The following is a 23,285-nucleotide window of genomic DNA, read 5'->3' as shown; positions in this document are numbered from 1 at the left end:
CGGCGCGGGGCCGCCTCCCCACCGCGCACGTGGCCCCGCGCGCGGGCCGGGGCGGGGCGCGGGAGCGGCGCGGAGTCCCGCGCGCGGTAGGGGCGGGGCCGGGGGCGGGGCCTGCGGGATTCCGCGGGGCGGGGCCTGCGGGGCGGGGCCTGCGGGGCGGGGCCTGCGGGGCGGGGCCTGCGGGATTCCGCGGGAGAGGGGCCTGCGGGGCGGGGCCTGCGGGATTCCGCGGGAGCGGCGGGAGCGGCGGGAGCGGCGGGAGCGGCTGTCGCACGTGGGACTGCGCCGGGGTGAGCCCAGCCGAGCCGAGCCCGAACCGAACCGCGCCGAGCTGAGGGTCTGGGTCTCCTGTCCTGGACTCGGTCCCAGCTCTGGTCCCCGGCGCGGTTCCAGTCCCGGTCCACGGCAGGAGGCGGGGCCGCCGCCATGGCCTGCCCGGCCCTGCTCAGCTCACGCCTTCCTTCCCTCCCCGCAGGCCATGCAGCGGCCCGGGCTGTTCGGGCGGCTGAAAGCGGCGGTCGTCGGGATGGTTCATGTGGGAGCGCTGCCAGGTAAGCGGCGGGCAGGCGGCACGGCCGGCGGGACCCGCAGCCGGAGCTGGACCAGAACCAGGACCCGGACCAGGTCTGGGTCGCCGACATCACCCCTTGGCCCGGCTGCGGCCCCCCTGGAAACCTGTCCCTCCACCGCAACGACGGGCCCCTCATGAAGCGCCATAAGTTTGGGCGCTCCCCGTTTTAGAGGTAAAAAAGGCGGGAAGCAGATCCACATAGGGACCTGGGCTGAGAAAACAAGGGTTTGGGGTTGGTTAGCTCGGCATTTCAAGAAACAAGGGTTAGGGAATTGCACATGTGAGCGTTCTGAGAGGATGGAGGTTGGAGAGAGCTCCCTCGTGCCCCTAGAGGCGCTGGGAAGCTCGGACAACAGGCAGGATCTGTTCCAGCCTGGCCTCCTTGTCTGCCTTTCCAGGGGCTCAAGGTGAGCAGAGCTGATTACGGCAGCCCACCTTACCCCTGACAGGCTGATGCTCAGGGTGCCCCACGTTTTCCCAGAAGCAGCCCCCAGGCAATATGGCCAGCTCTCCCTGTGCTGTGAAATCAGGCCAGCTAACAAAGCTGACAGGGCTCAGCACAGTCCCCATTTCAGACTCCCACTGCCTGACCTTATGAGCTGAAGCATCAGAAAAGACTTTGTTCTTAAAGGAAATTCACTGAACTCCAGCAAAATCCATATGTGTGTCTTTCTGGCATGAAGATCAGTTACAATCAACCTTGCAGATGAAGAATAGCTTTAACTGGTTTAAAACTCCCTGTTGTTTAGCATAGGTATTCTGTGCTGACCTAGGGGTTGGTCTTGCCCATATGTTGTATTGTCTGGAGCATCACTAATGCAGGATAAATTATAAGTACATGAATAGCAAGCTAAGAGCAGACCTAGTGCAACAGGGGATTATAGCAGCCATTCCTCAAGTTTGTGAATTAGATTTAGGAGCTGAATGGTTACAGCAGCTCTGCCAAGTTCCTTAGCCTGCCAAGCTAAGGAAAGAGATGTCACTAAGGCATGTCACAAGGAGATAGAACAGCCTTTGAGCAAGTTTGCCCTATATGTCCCTGTTTCAGTATGCCAGTCCCCATGGATGTCCTGCCCAAAGCTGTTACTGTCCATGGGTTTGGTTTGTGCATGCCCTGGGGTAAGCAGCATTATTCTTGCAGGGACACCAAGAAGTTCTCTTCCATTGTCCCAGATCATTGATCAAGCTTGTCAAGAGGCAGAAACTTACAAGGATGCTGGAGTTGTAAGTTTTGGTTTCCTTCTTCCCATGATGGCCACTACACAAAGCCACTTCTGCATAGCCAGAATTTTAAACTGAGTCTTTAATTCTTCAAAAGCGTCTTAAACTGCACCGTTTAGGGAGATGCTTAAATCCGTGTCTTTTATTTCAACATAGGAGCTAGGCCTTCTAGATTACAAAAAAACCCTCTAAGATAAGTATCACCTGCACCCAAAACAATTGAAAAAACTTAGATTAAAATCGTACAATTCAAGTTGTTTGAGTTGGATTAATCAAGTCAATTTAAGGAGTTAAAAAAAAAAAAAAACAAACCGTGGCCTGAAACATGGGCTGTTGCTGGCATTCAAGGTCTCTGGCTGTAGAATGCTTCATCAATCCAGTCTGACAAGCAACTGTATTTTTAGCTCTGTACAAGACTCTGGTTTCCTGAGGTCATGGAGGAGTGCCATGTGCACAGCTGATACACTGCATGCATACGTCAGGAACCTGGAGGGTGCAGGATCACCCCACAGCTGTGTTTGTAACAAAACAGCACAGGTAATTCAGGATCTAAAAAAAAAAAAAAAAAGGCTTAGGCCCTTTTCTGCCCTCGCTAAGCCTCTCTCCAGGTTCCTGGCAGCAAACATGCCTGCTTTGCACGTCCAGAAGAGCAGGCCCAAAAGGCCAGTCTCAGCCAGGGGCAAGAAGAGACTGCTGACAGAATTGCTGTTGGACCTGAAGTGGTGTAGTAATCTTCATAGGTCAGTAGATTTTAACAGGGTGTATGTCCTTTTGAAAGGTCAGATATGTTTTAAACATTTCATTACACCTTGTCTTGGAGTGTTGATGTGCTTTTTCTTTGACCTGCCCACAGCATTAAGAACATTTTTTGGTGGTGTACTAATGTCCAAGATTTGAAAATGTCTTCAGTGAACAAGCAGTCACTGCTCTAAGCTGCTGTTTTCAGAAAAAACTTTATTAACAAGCCAGTTGCAACATTTTAAATCTATAAATTAGAATGATACTTTACAGACAGAACAAAATTGAATACAAGAGCTTCATTTAAAGAATAGAAGACCAAAGTCAAAATGCAAGACAAGTCATACAAGGTAGGTTATGGGCAGAGTACTGGTAAGGCTAAATTAGGAACGAATGCTGAGAATAGAATCACTGAAAGGATAAACAGTACTGGGGTAAAATGATGTTAGCCTGGTGGGCTTCACTGCCTGTGAACCAGATGAACACGTGTGAGTTGTCCTCCCAGTTAGAATAGTCTCTAAGTGCAAGTTGAACAGAATGAGGAAGTTTTTTTTCCTTTTCATGCCTGTTGAAAGCAGGTGTGCAATAGCTCTGCATTTTGTACTGTGCCTTTATATTTTGTTATTACAGAATCACCATGAGGTATAATGTGATTCCATCAACATGAGAAGAGTGGCAAATACTATTCTCTGTCTTCCTGTGCCAGAGGAAGTGCTTGCACAAGTAATCTATAACTCATAAAGTCATTGCTCCACATTCCAGTGCTTGTTTGCCCCTTTCCTTACCTAATGATTACACACTGAAACCTTCAGCAGCAGGGGGAAGACACCAAATATTCCCAAAGGTGAGGGAAGGTACAGAAGCAGTTGCTTTCGCTGCTGGCATGCACGAGACTAGAGCAGCTTTGAGACAAGCCTTAAAATCAGTACTTACTTAAAACACAAAGTTTTAATTTGGCTTTTATACTTCGTCTTTTCAGCAGTTGTACTAAATCCTGCAGTTCCAAGTCTAACTGGTTTACCTTTTCTGCAATTGCATTGCAGTCTCTGAACTTGAATATATCTTTAAACCTACCTGTCAGGTAGACAGATGAGGTGAATGCAGTAATATCTCTACACATCTGGACAAATTCAGGGCTTATGTTTATAATTAGTCAATTTTCCTGTAGAAGTCACAAGAACATCAATATGCTTCCACTCCAGTCCTCATTCTAAAGGACTGTACAGAACAGTGTTAGGGCAATATAGCAAACAAATCCTTTATTAAGGCCATAAGTCTCAGAGATAATCAGGAGAGCCTCCATAAATAACAATAGGGTTGCCTAACACTTTCTGCAATTCAATTCTTTAGTTTTTTGTGGTATTTTAAGAGAAATGCAAGTTTTCATGATAGATGCTTCAGGAGCTTCCCAGCTTTTACACAGAGATCACCACTCTGCCAAACTATCCAGCTTCTGGAATGGGAATATATTTGGGTTTCTTGCTCAGTATTCCAAAGGAACTGTTAAGCTGCCCATTTTTCTTGTGGAAGAAGAGCTAGAAAAAGGGGTTTTTTCCCATGGATGTTTGTGCTGACAGTGTTCCCAAATGCTGCCTCCAGTAGCCCTTGAGAAGATGCATAACCATTTGCTGCTATTTAGATGTTTATATATTGTTTCAAATTGCTTGAATTGGTGTTAACATTTAAAAATACAGTATATGGTCTTGCTCACTCCATCTGTGTTGCACTTGGAAGTAAATCCTGGTATATTCAGAGTAAGGTGACTTGTCTGGCACATTCTCAGCTTCACATAATAAATAGGAAAGATTTGTGATATTAGAGCACAGTAATGAAAACAAGTGAGTGCTTAGTTAGGAAGCCATCTGTGCTCAAAATGTATATGATTTGTGCTTGTGTGTTGCTAAACAATGAAATTCCCTAGACAAGATTTTATAAACAGCAGGGTATGAGGCATTATAATCCCTCCAATTTGTACCTGCTTTTCTTTAAGAAAGAGGCAAAATATATATATTCAGGTTAACTTTTATTCATTCCATTCAGCCTGGATGCCATTTGTTTTGTAGCTAGAAACTAGAGCACGAGTTCCTACTTGACTGTTAGTTACTGTTCCTAACTGTAGCTGCTGGAGTAGCTGACATTAAAAACAGTTGCTAGTGTATGTTTGACATCGATGTTTTTAAAGAATAAATGAGTGTTAAGCCTATTGCTCTTATAACTACAGTGATAACTGGAATTCACGGCACTTAGAATTTAATAACAGTGGAGACAGAATAAAGTAGTTATTTCTGCATAGAAACAGGTAGGTAGCTTTCACTTGGATTATAGAAGTTAACATTTCAAATCTCAGCTGTGTGACAGGAAAATAAAATAGCAGACAGACCTGCCCACAGCTACCTCCTATAGCATGAGCAGGAGAACATGAGATAGCAGCTTACTTCTATTAAGGTAGTGATCTCCTGCTCTGGAGGTGAGTTTTTAAAGAAATTGCTAAGAGCTGTGCTTACAAGCAGCAATTAAATGCTCTGCAAAGGCACCTGATTTCCTTTATAAAGGGCACATGAGTGGGGTGGGGGTAAATGCTGTAATTGGCTTGGTGCACACCTGAGCACCCTATATAATAATAGGGATGGGGCAAGTCTTTCTTCTTTTTTGGAGGAAGGAGTAGAGTTGATAAGCTTGCAGAGGTTCGTATTGGGGTGCATGTTTAGAGATAAAGCTTTTCTCTGGGGAGAAACACTGGGGTTAAAATTGCCCTGGGAAAAAGTTATGTTAGGTATATGCTGCGTTAAAACTTGTGCAACTGTTACATCAGTTGTGGTTTATAGTGTTATTGCTATTTTTGAGGCTTCTCTGCTGTGATGTGTGTGCGGCTGAAGTGTTTTAAGAGGTTATTTCTGTAAGTGGAATACATCTAAGGAAATAATTTTTCTGTATAGTTAGAGAGCTATTTAAATGACCTATTTTTCAGTAGCTAACTGTGATACAAAGGGCACTTCACATGTGTAGCTCTTCAGAAGTCATTCAAAGTAAGAAGGAAATATATTGTTTGAAAATTACATATAATAAGACTTACATATAAGCAACACTTAAATTATCTTAATATTCAATGGAAAAGGAACACAGAAGGTACTTGCAAGAGTTTTATCTCATACTGTCTACATAAATTCTGCTTTGGAGGATATAATGCAGAAGCTGCTTCCATAGACTTCTAAACTATAAGCTTAGGCTCCAAGAACTTTAATTTAGCATAACTGTTTTCTTTCCCCTATTTTAATTAGCTGTCTGCTAGTACTGAAGTTTGTTTCATATACATATCAATTCAGTAAACATACAAATCTGTGGTGTTATATTTTCATATAAAATATGAAAGAAAGCTTTGCCTTAATGCATCTGTAATTCAGCTTTCTGTATTGCAGAACATATGTTGTTCTTTTTCTAATTAAACAAAGCATAATATGCAAAAGAACAGTCGGATGGTACCAAAAGAACAACACATTATTAAAGTTCTACTAAAAATATTCACTGTAACCGTGGACCTTGAGGCCATAAGAAGAAGCAGTATGCTGGAAAGTGAATATAGTAAATTTAAAGTAGGAGAGAGAACTGCTGCAATCCTCCCATATGCCTGCATTTTGAACTGGAATTCAATCAGACACTTTTTATGCGTAGTATTATGGCTAGGGGTTTTTATAATTTATTAAATGAATTAATTCATTAATGTATCTAATGGAATGATTTGCTTTATGCAAATCCTGAACTGTCAAAGTAGTAGCAAGTTGAGAAAAGCTCAGTTTCACTGTGGAATTCTGCTAGCCCATTCTGTTGCTTTTTTTTTGGCTACTAGCATGGCTCTTTAGGAGCTGAGCATCTGAAGCCCCATTCCCAGTTGCCTTTCTTCCTGTTGAGGTTGATTTTTGACTGCCTGGAAGCATGGGAATTCAGATCCTGGTTCCTGGCTTTTATGATAAGTTTGGAGCTTCCCTGATACCAAGATTTTGGTGAGGTCTGCCAAGTAGTGTATTTCTGAGCCAAGGGCTTCCAGGCTTTTTGGCCTCAAGGAATTACCTGGTTTTGATGGTTCATTGCATTTTTTTTTTAATTTGCTTTGTTAAAGTATAGTTCTATATTAGTCCTTTTGCCACATGCAGCTACTGACCAACTTTGCATTCGTGCTTAGACTGACCTAATATGTTTATGTGTGTAGAGAGCAAGAGGCTACAGAGTTTCTCTTTCTGTTGGTACCACAGAGGATTCAGTAGCTGTGCCTCAGATACAAGACCATTTGGTCAGTTCAGGTTTGTTGGACCAGTCCTGACCTCATGCTGGAAAAAATGACTAAAAATTAGTGATTGGTTTTTTTTCCCCTGCCCATTTCCGAAAATGCTGTGGGTTTTCTTAGGACAGGTTGCCATCTTTGTCGTATGACTACCTCCCATCACAGGTACAGAAGTGTGAGTGTTAATCTTGAATTGGACACAGAAACTAAGTCAAGCGCAGATGTTTAGGTTGGTTGTCATACCTGGTTTTCCTTTGCCTAATTCAGGTTTTCCTGGACTGGAATTATGCAATTAAGTATGTTGTTGAATGGCACCACACAGTGCAGAGGTCCGATGTGGAGTGTCATCATATCAGGTCACCTTTTCCATTAACAGGTTGTGTCCCTTTGCTTTTTAGGTAGCATGTGTTTTGTGTATTTAAGTACTCAGCTGTAAGTAATTTGAGAAAGGCAGCTGTGCCCTGGTGCACTGAATGTTTGCAGGTTGTGTGCTTGGACTGACCACGTTGCTCCACTGGATTATTTCCTTCTCACTTTACCCCACCCTCTGTGTTGGGTGCTCATTTATGATGCCTGTGCCTTAGCCTGTAATTCAGCCATTAAATGCTGACTGCGTTTTGTATCCTGTCTTATCTTTTGCTGCCAGAAGGGCTTCCACACTACAGCAAAGATTAGAGAAGTGTTACATATAAAAGATTTTTAAAAAGGAAATCCCCTTCCTGATTCTCTATGTTATTGATAACCAATCTGCTTTGTTGAATTTCTAGTTGTACTTTTTCCCAAAAAATGTTCCTGCTATTCTTGTTCAGTTACAGTATCTGTGAAAGGTAAAGCTCTCATTTTAAAGGATTAAGATGTGTGATAAAACACAGAGAGAGAAGAATTTATTTGCTATATATACAATTAGTTTGTCTATTAAACTTTTTGCATTTTTAGAATTAAGCTGGTGAGAAATATCTGGTTTCTTTTCATCTTCTCGCTGCAAATGCAAAATATCAGGCATGGAATATGTTTCAAGGCTCTACTTTTACTCTTGTTATTAATCCATGACAAAATTATATATGATCTGCAGTTTTTGAAAACTTTTTGGTATCTCCTCTACAATTATTGGAAAAGTACATGGTATCAGGTAATGTACAAATTGTATCAGCAGAGTATTTTATCATCACTCCATTGTGATGATAATCTCCATCCATGTCCATGTGGATGGAGAGGTGTAATAGATAATAAATGGCAATATCTTCCTTCCAGTGATTCTGCATATGGAATGGGAAAAATATCAATAGTTAATATTATGGCATTTGGCACAATAATAGTCAAACAAAAAATTCCTTTATTTATCCAAAATAACACTTATTTTCTGACATTAATTGAATTGAAAATTGCCCTGATTATCTCAGAGCCCTCTGTTATCCGAACATACTCAATATCCTGTATTCCCCTTGGATAACTGAAGTTTGACTTTACGCTATTTTTAATGAGGTATAAGACTTAACTCATTTGCCTATAGTTCACATTTTAGGATGGATCAAAGGAACCCAAATTGATGAATGTATAATTAAAATCACATTTATTTCTCTTCACGATTTCCCTGCAAATACCATGCTGTTGATGAAAGCACTTTTATAAGTGCTTGTGTGCATCAAATGCATCAACACAATTTGCTGTAGATAATCCTTCCTTTGAAGGAAAACCTTTACACTTGTGTGTCTTAATGCATAATAGCATAATGTTAAACTAGCCATGTTTTTAAGCTCCCTCTTGCCCAGTGCAATGATGTTTTTTTATCCTTCTTTCCCCAGGATGGGTTGATAGTGGAGAACATGCACGACGTGCCGTACATGGTGTGCCCAGGCCCGGAGGTGACCGCAGCCATGGCAGTGCTCGGTGCTGCCATCAGACAGAGCTGTCCCCGTGTCCCGCTGGGTGTCCAGGTGCTGTGTGCTGCCAACCAGCAGGCAATAGCCATTGCTCTGGCTGCAGGTAATGGGAAGGGCTCCTCACTTATTCCTGCTGTTGCTGTGGCCTTTCTGCAGACTGTTCCTTGTGCTGACATAGCATGAAAAGCTGACTGTACCCTGAAAAAGCAGCAGTTAGGTTTTGAGAAAGATGCCTGCTTAATTAGAATAGATGGTACTTGTGCACTGCTTCAGTTGGAGGCTGCTAAAAGTCCCAAGGCTGCTGCCAGAGCTTTCTAGGTGAAACCTGTCTAAATATAATGATTAGTTTAAATCTGCTCATGTCTAAAAGCCACCTTTGGTGTAACTCTTATTTACTTCAGTTATATTATATGTGAGGATCAACATAACCCTAGTGGTTAAGCATCCTGTTTCAGCATCTAATTATATGTTGTTGCTGCTGCTGTTATCCATTAAAACTAAGTTTTCATTGTCTTTTTTAATGAATGAGTAGAATGAAGCTTTTTATATAATGACAAAAACTGAGTGTACAGATAGCCAAAGTACTTAAAATTAAATTGCATTTGAGGGAATTAAATATAAATTAATCTATCTTTATTGCATGAATCCTAGACTTGCTAAGCTTCCTGCTCCTACTGTTTGCTGAAGCAATTTTAGTTTTCCATATGTAACCCTCCACGATGTAAAGATGAAAGCTGGCTTCATATGGAAAGCCTGTACTTCCTAAATTGATAAATTGAGGGTTAATGCATTTTTTTGCCCAAATTGACTGTCATCATGGTAAGTGGCAAGGCTGCACATTTTTGCATGTACAAATTCTATAGAATCAGGCAGGAGATGCTGGTGTTAACTGGAAGCCATACTTCAGGTAAAATCCTGTAGGCTAACAGATCTGCAGTGGCAATTTTAATTATGCTGAATATGTTGTAAAAGCTTTAAATTCTTGTTAATAGATGTGTTTTCAACTGAGATTTGTTTTGTGGGCTTTAAAATCAGATGTTGCCATTTTCAAAGTATCTAGCCACTTGACAAATTGAGACAGCTTAATTTTTATTGCTGCATCGGAACCTGTACGAAAACCTCAAATAAAAATGGTAACAGAATCCAGTTTTAGTTTTTAGAGGTTGCTGCATGTGGGACACTTGAAGTACATAGGTATTTGGGAAAATAGCACATACCCTATTTTTAAAAGCAATCCTTTCAGGAGCAAAAATCATCACTAAATAAGGGATATAGACTGTGAACAACATATTTCTCTTCTTTGCAATTATTAATGAAGGGGAGAATTCCTGGAGGGCTTGGGTTTTGCTCAGCTCTACTCTTGTTCTGCACTATTTCCTCTGTAACTGGAGAACACCAACCAGGAAGGGCCTGAGTTTAATGCATTTCATTGCTCTTCTCTAAAAATGATTCTCTCAAGTTCACTGAACAGGAAAGCAAAAAGAAAATCACTTTAAGCAAAACCATAATAAAGTGGATACTACTTTGTAGGTAGCAAATCTTTGAATAGTTTTTCTGTAGCAACTTAGTAGTGACTTTAATGTCAATACAATTGTAATAGGCGGCTATTAATAAAGCAAGTCCTGTAAGCTTTCACTACAAAAATAACTTGATGAAAGTGCTTTAGCTAAAACCCATATGTAGCATCTTCTGCCTACTGTACAATCATTTCATTTTCCCTGTGGAAATCCCTGTCTTTGGTAAGAATAACTGTTCTGAAGAGAACCACACAGGAAATTTATAGCTGGTCTCCAGGAGAAGGTAATGATTTTATTTTGTAAAGGGTGGGGGGAAATCAACAGGTCTGCATTGTGACTAGGAGCTCAACTAGCTTGAGCAAGGACTGTAGGGTCCTGTCCCTGGGTGAGCCTGGGTCACTCATCATGAATCAGGGCTCGATTTTTAAGTTTATCTTCTCTCATCTCATAAGTTTAGAAAAAAATGATTCCGTTGGAAGGGACTTTAAAGAGTCATCTTGTCCAACTGCCATCTCTACTTGAAGCTGCCCTTTTTCCTTTAAGAATCAAGTAACTGAAATTCCAGTTCTGAATTAGTCTTCATCAGTGATGATGATACAGTTGATAGCTGATAAATGAGGCTTCATATCAGGAGATATCCCAGATCTCTCCATGTCTTTTGTAAATACAGCTTTGCTGTGTGAGCCCATTCCTTTCTCTCCCCCCCAGCAGAGTGGGAATTCACTTGCTGTCATCCGTGATACTGTTTAGGGTAAGACAGAATTAGGCAGAGTTGTATGCTGTGGGTTTTGCTGTCCTTTTTAACTGCCACCCTATTTATGCAGTGTTGAGGGGAGGCAGCTCAGCTGAGAACTGCAGCAGGGTGCCCATGCCTTGGGAGCATCCCACAGGTGCTGTGAAACAAGGCAGGGAGTGCTGTGGATGCTGCTGGGAGCACTGCTCCTGGGCCTGCAGTCCGTGCTGAGCATGGGAGGAGCTGCTGCAAGACAGTGTCCTGAGAAGTAAAGTGTCTTTGTAGCACAGACACACTATGCCTCGAGTGTCAACAGCAGACAAAGTCAATGCTCCTCTAAAAGTTCTGTTTATTACTTTTCATTGGAAATTCCCTGCTCTTGTTTTTCAGTGAGACTACAAAATGTGTTGTTCCCATATAAGTCAGAAATGGGACTGCCTATTAACTATTCAACAGCTATTACTTTTCAACTTCCCAAATGTGAAAGCAAGCAGTAGTATCATTCTCACAATTTTATGAGCATAAAAATGAATTCATTAGCAGAATCTGATTATGGCTTCATAAAACAGAAGGGTAATGATATGGTGCCTGCACCTATTACACTTGGTTAAAAATTGTGTTTTCATGGCCTCCAAAAACCCAGATAGGGAGTGCAGCCTTGTTAAGCTAAGTACAATCCAGTGTTTAGCAGGAAGCCTTATATTACTGAACTAAGGAAACACAAACCAAACATCAACAAACAATGTGCAAGCAGTGACTTCAATAAATGAAATTACTCAATGAATAGGCTCTGTCCCAAGTTAAACCTTGCTGTGAAATTGTAACATGTCTCTAGGCTTATCCATAGTCTTATGATTAGAGAAATAATTATTCCTATTTAACTGTGAATTGTACTGCAAGCTTGGGTGATATAAATAGAAGTTATAGCTTTTGTTCCTTGATGTAGAAATGTCAGTCTAGCTATTTGCAGTGTGTTTATCACCCAGTGTCTACAAGCACCTGTATTGGTACTCATGGCACACTCTTGTCTTTGGATCCTGAGAATACTCCATGCTTTGCACCCACTAATCTCAAGGCACAGGACAGCTTGCATTTGATTTGGCATCCATCTGTGATGTTTCTTGTTAGCTGGAGTCTGTGTTGCTAAGCAATACAGGCTCTTCTCTCTCAGGCATAAGCTTCTGTTTCTGCTACTTCAGGGCTTTTGGAATGAAACTGAAATTTTAAAACAGGCACCTTGTCATTTGGTAAATAAATTTTCAAGATCATTTGTGTTTATAGTTGGAACGTGCTAAGGTGATGCCTCTGTTGCCTAATCAGTTCTCTGGTGGGTGGGATTGCAGTCTTGATGACTGTTTCCACATGCATTGCTTTCCTTTGTATGATGTCAGCTCTAATTAAATGTGCATCTGACTCCAAAGCTGGAGCAGTAGCAGAGCTTCAGAAGGGCTTGGAAGATATCTCCAAAGCAAACTGGAAGAACAGCAAAAATGCACAAGATTGTGCAGAGCTTTTACACAGATGTGTAAAAGAGGCAGGTTTTAAGTGGCAGGTTCAAGGCTATGAAAGACAGGAAAGAAGTGGGGAGTGAAATAAGGAAGTCAAATGTCAATCTTGTGCCCCACAGCTGTGGGCCTATTGCACTGTGGTCCAAGGCTTCAGTCTTACAACAGGTATTTCAAGGCTGTGGAGGGGGTCCCTGAATGTTAATGAATGGCCCATGTGAAGTATTATAATTCATAATCTTCCTTTTCAGTATCCATCCCACAAAACCTTCCTAGTGTGAAAACTTAATGAACATGGTGGAACCCGTGCTACTAAGGCATGGCAGAATTGATGGTTGGAGTAGAATGAAAAATGTTTGACTCTTCCTAAGCCTTTGGCACAGCTCTAGAAGCAATTTGTTGATGTGGTGCTGTGTAGGAAACACACACAGGAGTCATGCAGGTTGCATATGACATGTTTCAGGCTGTGTTTTCTTGCCTAATTTCCTAAAGAAAGATGACAGTGCTGTACCTGTGTCCGTAGCCTTGATGCTTTTGACCTGATGGCAAACTTGCGGCATATTTAACTGGGAAATAGATGTCAGAGAAGCAGTAATACAGCAAAAGAGTTTCTGGAAAGAGGGAAGAGATGCGAATTAATGACCCTTTTTAGAGAGAAAACACATTGTTAGGATAAAGGAGCTGTGTTTTGACCCACCTGTTCCTCTGGCACATCATGGCAGGAGGCAGGGCAGGGTGTGCAGCTGCCTGTTCTGAGCCACACAGGGGCTGGGGGAAGGCTGGTGGGGTCAGTGGGAGAGATGGGAGCTGAAAGCAGTGAGATGGAAAGAAGTCAGAGGGAATAGGGGCAAAAATAAAGAATGTAAAACTTAAATATGTGGAAAAGTGAGGTTGGCTAGTCCTAGAGCACATGAAACAATTTGTGTTGGGATCAAATGGGAAGGTGGATTTTCACTTGATTTTAGTGTTTTTCTTCTCCATTTCTCAGTTTTAGCTAAAATGTTGCTTTTTACTGTTTTCAGGTCTTGATTTTATCCGGGCTGAAGGGTTTGTGTTTTCTCATGTGGCTGATGAAGGGATTATAAATGCCTGTGCAGGTGACCTGCTGCGATACAGAAAACACATTGGAGCAGAGAACATTCAGATTTTTGCTGATATTAAAAAGAAGCATAGGTAAATACAAGCAAAATTTTGTGTAAATATGAATGCAATCATGATCTTGTCTTTTTCTCCATTTTCTGATCTTTTTTTTTAATGCCAATTTTCTTTCAGGACAGTTAATCATATAGGAAGAAGTTTATTATTTAAGCATGGACTTGCAGTGCTAAAAGGGGATACATTTAAAAATAAATTTGCAGCTGTAAGTTGCAGGTTGCTGTATCTGTGAAGTTTGTAGTTGTTTAATCTTCAGGTTTTAAAAATGCCAGCTATAAAATCCTTGCATCTGGTATTGAGACTTTGTATACGTGTATATGTCTATTATGTTTAAAGAAGTTTTGTTTCTGAAAGTTAGGCATCCAGGGTTATTTTTTAGCTATGTAGGCAGTTGCCATATAAAAGCATCCAAGTGATAATATTTTGGCATTTTAAAAAGCTATTCTCTTTCTTCTTCCTGCCAATAGTACTGATTCCTGCTACTTAAATCAGTGCTGTCTGTGTAAGGGTTATGTTCTGTGATTATCAAACAGAAGGAACTTATGACAGATAAATCCAGTTTCTTTTCTGCTGATACTTTGTCTTACCTGTCACATGGTACTTTCAGCTATTTACATGTTGTTCTTTGGGTTTTTTTTTTTCCCCAGAAAAACTGCTCAAGTCCTATGTATTATACATGCTAAATAACCTAATTAAAATGTTTGTGTGGAGTATGTGAGCAATCATGAGTATAATCAAGTTTGGAAAATCTTAAATATGTAATAAGCAGGTAATAAATTTCAAAAGAGGAAGGAAACAATGTAGTGTGGTGGTCAAATGAACCTTTTCAGGTCCTTTCAGAACTGTTTCTTTCTGATGATTTTTTAATGTATATATATAAATATATACATGTAAGTAAAAATACATTGCATTAGATTTTCTGTAAAAGAAATTGCATCACGTCATTCTTTTTCTTAGTCTTGACGATGAATTGATATTTGGATTATACTTCCCATTTTTCAAAGTGTTTGCCTTTTAAGAAAGGAAAAGAGGTTTTTATTTCAGGCAGAAGCATAAGCTCAGAAGGAAATGCTGGAGGACTTGTTGGTTGAGCTTTTTAATGTAGAAAAATGCAGCTGCCACTGAGAGCTGCTATGCTCCTGTTCTTTAAATGAGGAGAAACTGTTCTTGTGCCATCACCACTCAGCAGTGCAACATGTTGGCCATACTGTTGTTTTCTGTTTAAATACAGAAACAACAGTGTTGGATGTTCAACCAGCAATGGCTGGAATTCTTTCCAAGCTTGGGACCACATAAATTAATAGCTGCTGTTGCTATAGATTTCAGACAGAGTGTGTCACCCATACATCAAAGCCTGCTGTTGAACAGCTGGGATGCAGGTGTAATTGATGTTTGTAATTGCTGTGTAAGATGATTCCTGGGGTTACATCATAGGTATTAACTATACTCCCTGTTAGTTGGACTTGTGGAGGTTGTTGATTCTGTCCTAAGCAACGATCTGATTTATGAATGAGGGCACATCCACAACTCCCACTTGAAGTCAGAGAGCTCTGTGTGCTCAACACTTCTGAAATACAGGTGCTCGACATGTAAGCAGCTGTCTCCATTGACACTTGGTGGTTCACTCGTAGCGCTCACTCTCTGGAGACACAGGACCCGGAGCAGTAATCGATCAGTTCTGGCTTTAACTCTCGCTGGGGTTGTGATGTTACCTGCCAATGTAAGCAGGGCACGGTAAAGCAGCCCCTGGGGGTTCTGCCAGCAGGAGGGCGGGGAGGCGAGGTGTGGTCCCGCCATGTGTGACGGGCTGTGTTCCTGCTGTGTTCCTGCAGTGCTCATGCCCTGACGGCCGATGTCAGCGTGGCCCAGACTGCGGCCGCTGCCCAGCTCTTCCTGGCCAACGGCGTGGTGCTGACCGGCACGGCCACCGGACACCCTGCGGACCCGCAGCAGCTGCGAGGTGAGGGCTGGGGTACCGGCCTGGGCAGCAGGGAGCGGGGGGAAAAGGATGAAAGACGAGAAACTCTCACTATGGGGTTTGATTTGATCAGAGCTAATATATTTGAGGTGTTACTCAGATGGACTGTGATACATTTCTATACAACAGTTTGGCAGGACAAAAATTAAAATTATTCCAAGCTTTCATAACACTGAATGATGCTGAGGCTTAAAGAAAATACTGTTTCATCTCTAAAAAGCCCTAATATAAGAAAAAACTACTTTACAGCACTAGAAAACTAACTATACTAAAACTAACCATATTAAACTAACTGACTAACCATAAATCTTTCCATTGAAGAGTTCAGTGTTTTTATCTTTCCCAATGAAAATGGAATTCCTGCAAGAAGAGGGGCATTTTGACAAGGCAACATTCCAAACATTAATACCAGGGAAAGTACTGCTTGGAAGATTTTCAGCAAGAATACAAGTTCATTGCTAGACAGGAAGATATTAATATCAAAATAATTTTTAAATAGTGTGGACTTTCTACCAAGAGAAACTCATTTGACCTATGAGTTCTGACCTTTGCAAAAGTGCTATGATTCTTGGTATTTTTATACTGGCATAAGTTTGGGCTATGTTCATGAAACTGTATTGCTCCCATGTTAGAATTAAAGTTCTATCATGGGGACATTTAATTTTCATCACTAATTTTAATTTAGATCAATGGCTTGAATTTGAATGTCTCACTACATAAAACAGAATGTGTATTTTTTTTAGGTTTTACTTTACCTAACACGCTGTAACTTGGCATATTTTGAAGTTCCAGTGCACTGTATTGTATTCCACTTAAGTTAGCAGATAAGCATGAAAAACATACTTTTCTTGCCAGAGATAACCTGGACCTCAAACATCTTTTGAAACAACATGAAATCATTCAGTGTTTTCAGGGTTTTAATGTATATCACACATGCTTAAGAGCATTTAAAATGAATGTTGAACTTGTCAAAGTGGTTCTTATTTCATACGTATTAAACTTTTTTGCTAAAAAACAGATTATAAGTTGCTATGCCTCAGTCACCAATGTTAAAAAGAAAACGATGGCTTGGTGTGAACACTGAGCCTCTTATGGTACAGTAAATTAGAAATGATACGTGGAACAAGTGATACTGGAAGCTAAGCCTGCTTTAGAGACTTCAAAATTTTGTTAATCTGGAGATCCATCCCTGTTTGTACTTAATATCTCTACTGTTATTAATGCAGATTAAATAATTTTTAAAGAATTTGATATGTCTTTGGGCAAAATCCTAGGTTAAATTCTGCTTTCATGTATGCACATGCAACCTCCATTGATTTCCTGCATCAAGGGCAAAACCTGACCTGTAGGCCCAGAGGTTTTTTTTGTCGCAGGACCCCAACCAGACAGAACCAGAGCTTCTGCTTTTCTTTCATGTGAACAAACATGTCAGTCTCTGTCTCTTTCTGGGTCCAAAGAACAAAATGAATCCGAGTTGGCAGCTGTAACGAAGTACACATTAATTCTGCATTTGCATTTGTGTTATGAAAGCAAGAGTGTGCAGATCATGGGTTTATTGTACTTAGATCACAGCATTTTGGATGTTAGCAGGCCCTCTCATGAGAAAGATGTCTTAAAACAGTTAAGAGAACAACTTAAAAATCAATATTCCATAGTATAAGGAAATGACAAATTAGGCATATCTATGTCAGAAGAGTCTTAAAAGGGATCAGATCTACAGTCTACAAAGTTGGTGTTGATGTGAGTGAGATTTTGCATTTCAGGAATTTATGCAGCCCTGGCAGTGCTGTATTACGGTGATACAATTGGGCACCTTTCATCACACTGCAAAGCAGCTTTTGAAAGCAGAGCCGAGAGACAGATGAGATTTTTGTCATGTCTCTTTTTCAGCTTTGTTGTGCAGTAATACAGAAGTGGTTTTGCCTTTGTGTCTTTGTGCAGAATTGATTGATTTGTGATGGGCTGTGGGAAGTGTTTCCCTGTCAAGCCAGAGATCTGTGTTCAGTCAGGTTTCATTTGCAGTTTGTGTTGCTGCCTTCTCTAGGCTGGCAGGCTCTGCTCCAGGGCTGCCTGGGCACTCCAGGGCACCAGAGGTCGATGGAGTATGAGGTCTGAAAAATCAGGCTTCGTGTTGTTAAGGAGCAAGAATTATAGCTGAGCGTTTTGAATTGCAGTTCATTAATAAACCATCTTTTCATTTAAGAGGTTATAGAAGTTCCAGTTTGCTGCCTTGTGGAATGTTCTTTGGTGGGATGTGTGAACCCATCAGGTTTTTTCTTTGGCTATAACTGCTGAAATACCTGCTTTGCATTCAGTTTGTATTTTGAGTGACCAAAGCTTTGCATAATGACCTCTCAGTTATGTCTTTGAACAAAACAAAGTGTCTCAGCTGAGTAACCAGTGGAAAACAGGTACATAATGAAATCCAACAGCTGGCTGTGACTGTCACCTCCTTAATTACTGTTCATAAAAGGGGCTTCAAGACTGACTCACTCTCTCATCTTTTGATGGTCAAAATAGAGGCTCCTGCCTTTGCAGTACCCTCAGAGATAGAAAAAGTACTGATCACTCACATCTCCTGTTTAAGCCCTAAATTTAATGACAGAGAAAAAGTCCCTTGAATTAAAACCTAAAATGTGTTAGAGTGGAGCATTACCATAAACATAGTGTTGTGTACGGTACAGTGATCACTGCAATGAAAAAGCTGCTAAAGAAGAGTAGTCGAGCAAGTTATTGGCACAGTGGTGCTTATTTTTACACTGCTCTTCACCACTGTTTTCAAGCTAGGAGCACTTGGCCTTTATTTCATGAAACTTGTGCATACCATAGTTCAAATGCTTTCATTGTGCTTTGCAACCAAGCACGATTTCACTGGGTTTTATTAAAGACCTGTGTGCAGCTGTGCTGCCACAAGAAAGAGCACAGTGCCCTCTAGTTACAGTCTACTGGAACAGAGAAATCTCTGTCAGCTTCAGAGTCTTGTTACTGTAACATCACAAAATTGCTTCCTTTCTCTCACTGTGTCAAAAAAAAAAAAAAGTCAGAAAAAGAACACCTGGGAAACTGAGAGATTTGAAGCAGAGGTCTGTGTTCAGAGACATTTTGACAGTGACTGAACATTGCCATACAAAAGCACATCTCACTGCTGTTGCTTTATTTTCTTTTACAGGTTAGAATTTGTATTAGCACAGCCAATAGACAAATCACCTTCTACTAATCAACTTTAGGCCTTGATGTGCTTGGAAAGGACTTAAAAGTAGCATCTGTAGCATACTTAATTAGGTAACACATCTCACTGCACACTGAGCACTCCCTTTGCCATTCTTCACATTGTCATTCTGAATAAATCTGCAGCCCAGGAGATGTGTGCACTCCTTGTGTCATGTGTGGATCGCAGCAGCACTTGATACCTTCCCACTTTGGAAGGCTTTGGGGTGTTTTGGAGTTTCAGATCAGTCTCAGGTTTCACTGGGTTTTTCCCTTTGCCCAGTAGGGATGAGCTGTTGTCTCAGACCCATATGAACATGCTCTGTTTAATTATTTGGCTCTTCATTTTTCCTGCTGATGTGAAATAATTGTGAAACAACTCCCTGCTAATGTGCTTTACGCACTTGTAAGAACAAATATTGACTTGGAGCTTGATTCCTCTGGGGATTCAGTCAAGTACTGTCACAAATCTGTGGTCAGATGCACCTTAATCATGTGTTGGTATTGATGTAAAACAGGTAAGATATTCCTAAGAGCATCTAGATATTATATACATAAAATTCTGGTATTTTAGAACAGGGTATCAGTAATAAGGCTATAAGTAACTAGAAATTAATTATTTTGTTGCTGTAAGCAGAATGACTAAGAATATCAAATATGCATAGAAATAACTAAAGTTTTAATCATATATGCATGATCCATCTGATTTGTTTGACATTTTCAGGAAGGGCTGTGTTGAATGGTTTTATTTTTGTGTTAAAATCTTTTTAAGAAGGAGTTATTGTTCCTAGATGGAAAAATGGTAAAGCATGTGACCTAAAAAGAGATTCAAGAGCATTTTAATTGATCCCGTTTCTTCAGTGAAGTAGGAAGGTGATAAATAATTAGTCTTCCCTGAAGCATAATTAATAAGTTAGGCTTCTGATGAAACTTCATTTAAACAGTTTTGAAACAGGCTTTTATTTGTTGCATGTGTGCTTTCCCTAGTTACCTCAAGCTATAACCACCTTACCATCAGCTTATCACTAATTAAGCTAATTTATATGTTTTTAAAGGTCAGAAGTAATGGCTCAATGCATTCCTCTAAGGGATGAAGCATCCTGTCCTATGAGTCACTCTTTGGATGGTCAGTTTGACATAAAATGATGAGAAGGATGCTTTAATAATTCTTGGCTTTTTTTTTTCCTCCCCCCAAAGCTAGTACTGACCCAAGTTCTGCAGAATATACTGTAATAACATTTCATTTATCTATGGGGAACCTTCCTATTCTCAAATAACTATCTCTTTTGGGGTTTATTCTAAAAAATGTGAATGCTGGTAACTGTACCATAGTTTCTGCACAGTTGGGTCTGTCAGAACGCATACATTTCACAGTGTTCCGCCTGACCCACGGGCTGAAGTCCACCCCTGCTCTGTTTGTGGTATTTTGAGCCTTGTTTTTGTCTGTTTCTCCTCTTGAAACCAGGTAAAAGGTCAGATCATTAAGTAACAGCGTATAAAGGAAAAATAAGTGGCTTTTTTGTTCCATTGTCATTTCTAGTACTGATAAAGACCGCTTCTCTTTCTGGCTTTTGCTTTCTGGAAAACTAGCTGAGCTGTCAATGGTGTCTCTATGATTCCTTCTCTCTTTCATACAAGCAGGTATAGAAAGTATTCCAGACAACAGAATGCAAAAAGTGAGATTTTTTTTTTTTTTCCTTCTTAATAGCTGTTTAGAGCTAAAGGTGTTTTTTTCTAGAGAACTTGTTTCATTCTGTAGTAGAAGTAATAAGCACCATGATCACAAATTTCTCAATACCTTTCTTCTGTTGAAAAACCAGGCAAATTAGACTCTTTATGGAGAGAGTTTCAAAGATGGGAATTAACCCTGATTTTGGCTTTCTTCTCTTCAGAGGTTAAGCATGCTGTGAAGATTCCTGTGCTGGTTGGGTCCGGAGTGACTCTGGAGAATGTGAAGAATTACTTGGACGCAGATGCTCTTATAATCGGTTCCTATTTCAAGAAAGAAGGATATTGGGCAAATGCTGTTGATCCTGACCGAGTAAAGAAATTCATGGAACACATAAGTAAACTGAGGGAATGAGTTTGTCAGCAAACACCGTTTGTGTGTGTGTGTTTGTAGAAATGCGGTGTGGTACGTTCTACGGAATTAAAGCACAAACGCGTGGCTGAATGGCAAATAACATCAAATAAAAATGCACATCATCTCCATACCTAGCTGGGAAGCAGGGTGACACTTTGCAATAACCTGGTGCTCTGATGTTTGCTTCTAGGCAGCACATTTCTGTGGTACTCACAGCTACCATCAGTGCAAAGCCAGCTCTGAAATCTTGTGTGAGATATTCTCTCCTATAAGTAAAGAGCTTATGGAGTTTAAGAATTTTTAGAAAATGTTCATTACAGGTGAGCTGAGTTCTGCTTTACCTTTAAGTACAATAGGATGCCCTAAGTTTACAGCTAAAAGTGTTGTAAATTGGACAAGTTAATTAGCCTTTCAGTTTCCCCATCTGTAAAATGATGATAATAGCACCTACATCACACAGGGGCTGTAAGACATAATGAATGAATGAATGTACAACACTTTCATCTCTCCAAATGAAGGGCTCTTTTAAAGTTCAAGATCATTATTTTTCATTAGAATTGTGCATTTATACAATTGCTACATTTTTGTAAAACCACACAAAAATTTAAGGTAACTGGGGTGTTGATTTACTTACAATACTTATTATAGAATAAATGTAAATATTTAGTTACATTTTAAGTAGATTTGGAATGTAGTCAAAATGCTTTTGCAAAAATTGGAAATTTTAATAAAGCATTATTATATTTTTCAGCAAGCACCTGCAGCTTTGTACCTCTCCAGACTAGTATTAGTGATGTAGAAAACTTTCTTGGAATACACAAGATATAATTACAATAGAAACCTTTCTACCAAAGCCACAGGTAAACACAGATTTTTATTTTTCTTGTGAAGTGTAGAGGAAAAATTAAATTACAGTCTCACTGTGTGTGTTGTAAGAGATTCTCCTTGAATTTGATTGTTTAGCTCGTAAGGAATCACAAAAGAGCCCAAGGAATACCTGTTATGTCATGGCTGCACAAAATGTGGGCATGTGTTTTCATTCCTTGCAACTGGGATGTCCTCTGGGAGCTCTCTCTTCCCTTGACATGTACACATCAGGCTTCTGCTGATGAAAGGTAAATTGTGGATATCAAAGCAAGCATACAAACGTGGGGTTTGTGGCAGCTGGCAGAGCACCCATTCTTTTCTGAGCAAAAGATCATCCCCCTTCCAAGGACAAAGAGATTTTCAAGATACTTAGTTTTGTTAATGTAATGGTGATTCCAGAATGTCACAGTATGAGATTGTCTTCTGAGGTTTCTTTTTTCTGGACTGGTCTGCTTCCCATGTGAGTCTCGTCAAAAGCAATGAAATGTCTTTGGTGTGTTGACCTGCTGGAAAAGAGGTTCTTTAGACCCTGTGACAGCCATGGCTTTTCTCCCTTTTTCTCCTAAATACACTGGCACAGCTTCAGTGCATGGAAATCCTTTCAGGTGCCTGGTTGTTGTGCCAGGCACTGCTTTGTCAAAGTCCACATTTACACAGGTACTTTAAATCTGTGTGTGGCTGTGCTTCCCTCAGAACCAGCACCTGTGTCCCAACCCAGGACAGCAGGAGCGCCCCTGTGGCCTTGCAGGTGTAAGCTGGATTCTGGCTGGAACCTAACCCATCTTGTACCAGCCACACTCGGGGTGGGGAGGGAAGAATTGAGGTCATCTTCATCAGTCTTTGCATCTGCAGCTCTCACTCCAGGCTGCTGGTAGAGGCAGTGCAGAATTACTTAAGGATCGTGAAGATGCTTTTAGAATGTGTCTTCCACACAGACAGCATTTTTGCCAGGTAAAGCAATGATCTGGTTTAGTCTTACAATTCTTAGCCTGAGTAGTGAATGTTATTTTATGTCCTCTGTATTGTGAAAAACACCATATTAAATTAAAAAAAGGTAAATTCACTTAGATACCAGTAATACCGGTGTGCTTGAATCAGTACATACGTTTGATCTTTGTGCCTTTAGGAGGGTTTTGTGTCTGTTTCCATACAGCATTGCACAGAAGATTTAGTGAAGGTTGTCCCAACAGGTGTGCACTAATACAATTGTTACCAGCATTGGAAGTTATTTTCAGTAAACCTGTAAGCTTGAAAGGCTGACCTGCAGCAACGAGCAGTGGTGCTCTAGTGCCACAAGAGTAAAAATCTCAAATAGTCAGCTGAAAACTACAATGGATACACTGATAAGGGTTGTTCAGTGGTGATAGTTGTTTTCAGAGAAACTGATGCCTCTGGTCAAAAGTCACATTCAACACTGTGAGTGTGAGAATTTTGAGTTGCCAGTGTGTTTCTTGAATTAGTTTCTACTTACATCCTAAAAACTCAGAAGTGCCTGAAACTTAAATGGGTTTTCATCTGAATAAAAGGAGGGGGTAAGTGGGAACTTCTTCAGTG

General features: G+C 40.7%; 1 protein-coding gene across 3 annotated transcripts; it reads left to right on the top strand.

The window, feature by feature from the left end:
* The first annotated feature begins 233 nt into the window (after positions 1-233).
* On the top strand, positions 234-22,800 carry LOC116449707 (uncharacterized protein F13E9.13, mitochondrial-like). 3 transcript variants are annotated; one of them, XM_032121462.1, is made up of 7 exons: positions 240-290; positions 476-551; positions 1,713-1,795; positions 8,609-8,789; positions 13,464-13,614; positions 15,429-15,556; positions 20,674-22,800. In XM_032121462.1, the coding sequence occupies exons 2-7, from the start codon at positions 479-481 to the stop codon at positions 20,862-20,864; spliced, it is 807 nt and encodes a 268-aa protein (XP_031977353.1). In that variant the 5' UTR covers positions 240-290; positions 476-478; the 3' UTR covers positions 20,865-22,800. The 3 variants fall into 3 exon arrangements, with proteins under 3 accessions (XP_031977355.1, XP_031977353.1, XP_031977354.1); XM_032121463.1 differs by lacking the exons at positions 240-290; positions 476-551 and adding exons at positions 561-743; positions 2,646-2,880; XM_032121464.1 differs by lacking the exon at positions 1,713-1,795 and having other exon boundaries at positions 234-290.
* The last annotated feature ends 485 nt before the right edge of the window (positions 22,801-23,285 follow it).

Source organism: Corvus moneduloides, chromosome 12 (genome assembly GCF_009650955.1).
Source record: "Corvus moneduloides isolate bCorMon1 chromosome 12, bCorMon1.pri, whole genome shotgun sequence".
NCBI lineage: Eukaryota > Metazoa > Chordata > Aves > Passeriformes > Corvidae > Corvus > Corvus moneduloides.
This window is presented reverse-complemented; position numbering and strand designations above follow the sequence as displayed.

Bases quoted from the DNA above. Each gene is read 5' to 3' on its own strand.
- LOC116449707 (XM_032121462.1), top strand. From the start codon at position 479: ATGCAGCGGCCCGGGCTGTTCGGGCGGCTGAAAGCGGCGGTCGTCGGG. The intron at 552-1,712 runs GTAAGCGGCGGG...TTATTCTTGCAG, and splicing joins TCATGTGGGAGCGCTGCCAG to GGACACCAAGAAGTTCTCTT. The intron at 15,557-20,673 runs GTGAGGGCTGGG...TCTTCTCTTCAG, and splicing joins GGACCCGCAGCAGCTGCGAG to AGGTTAAGCATGCTGTGAAG.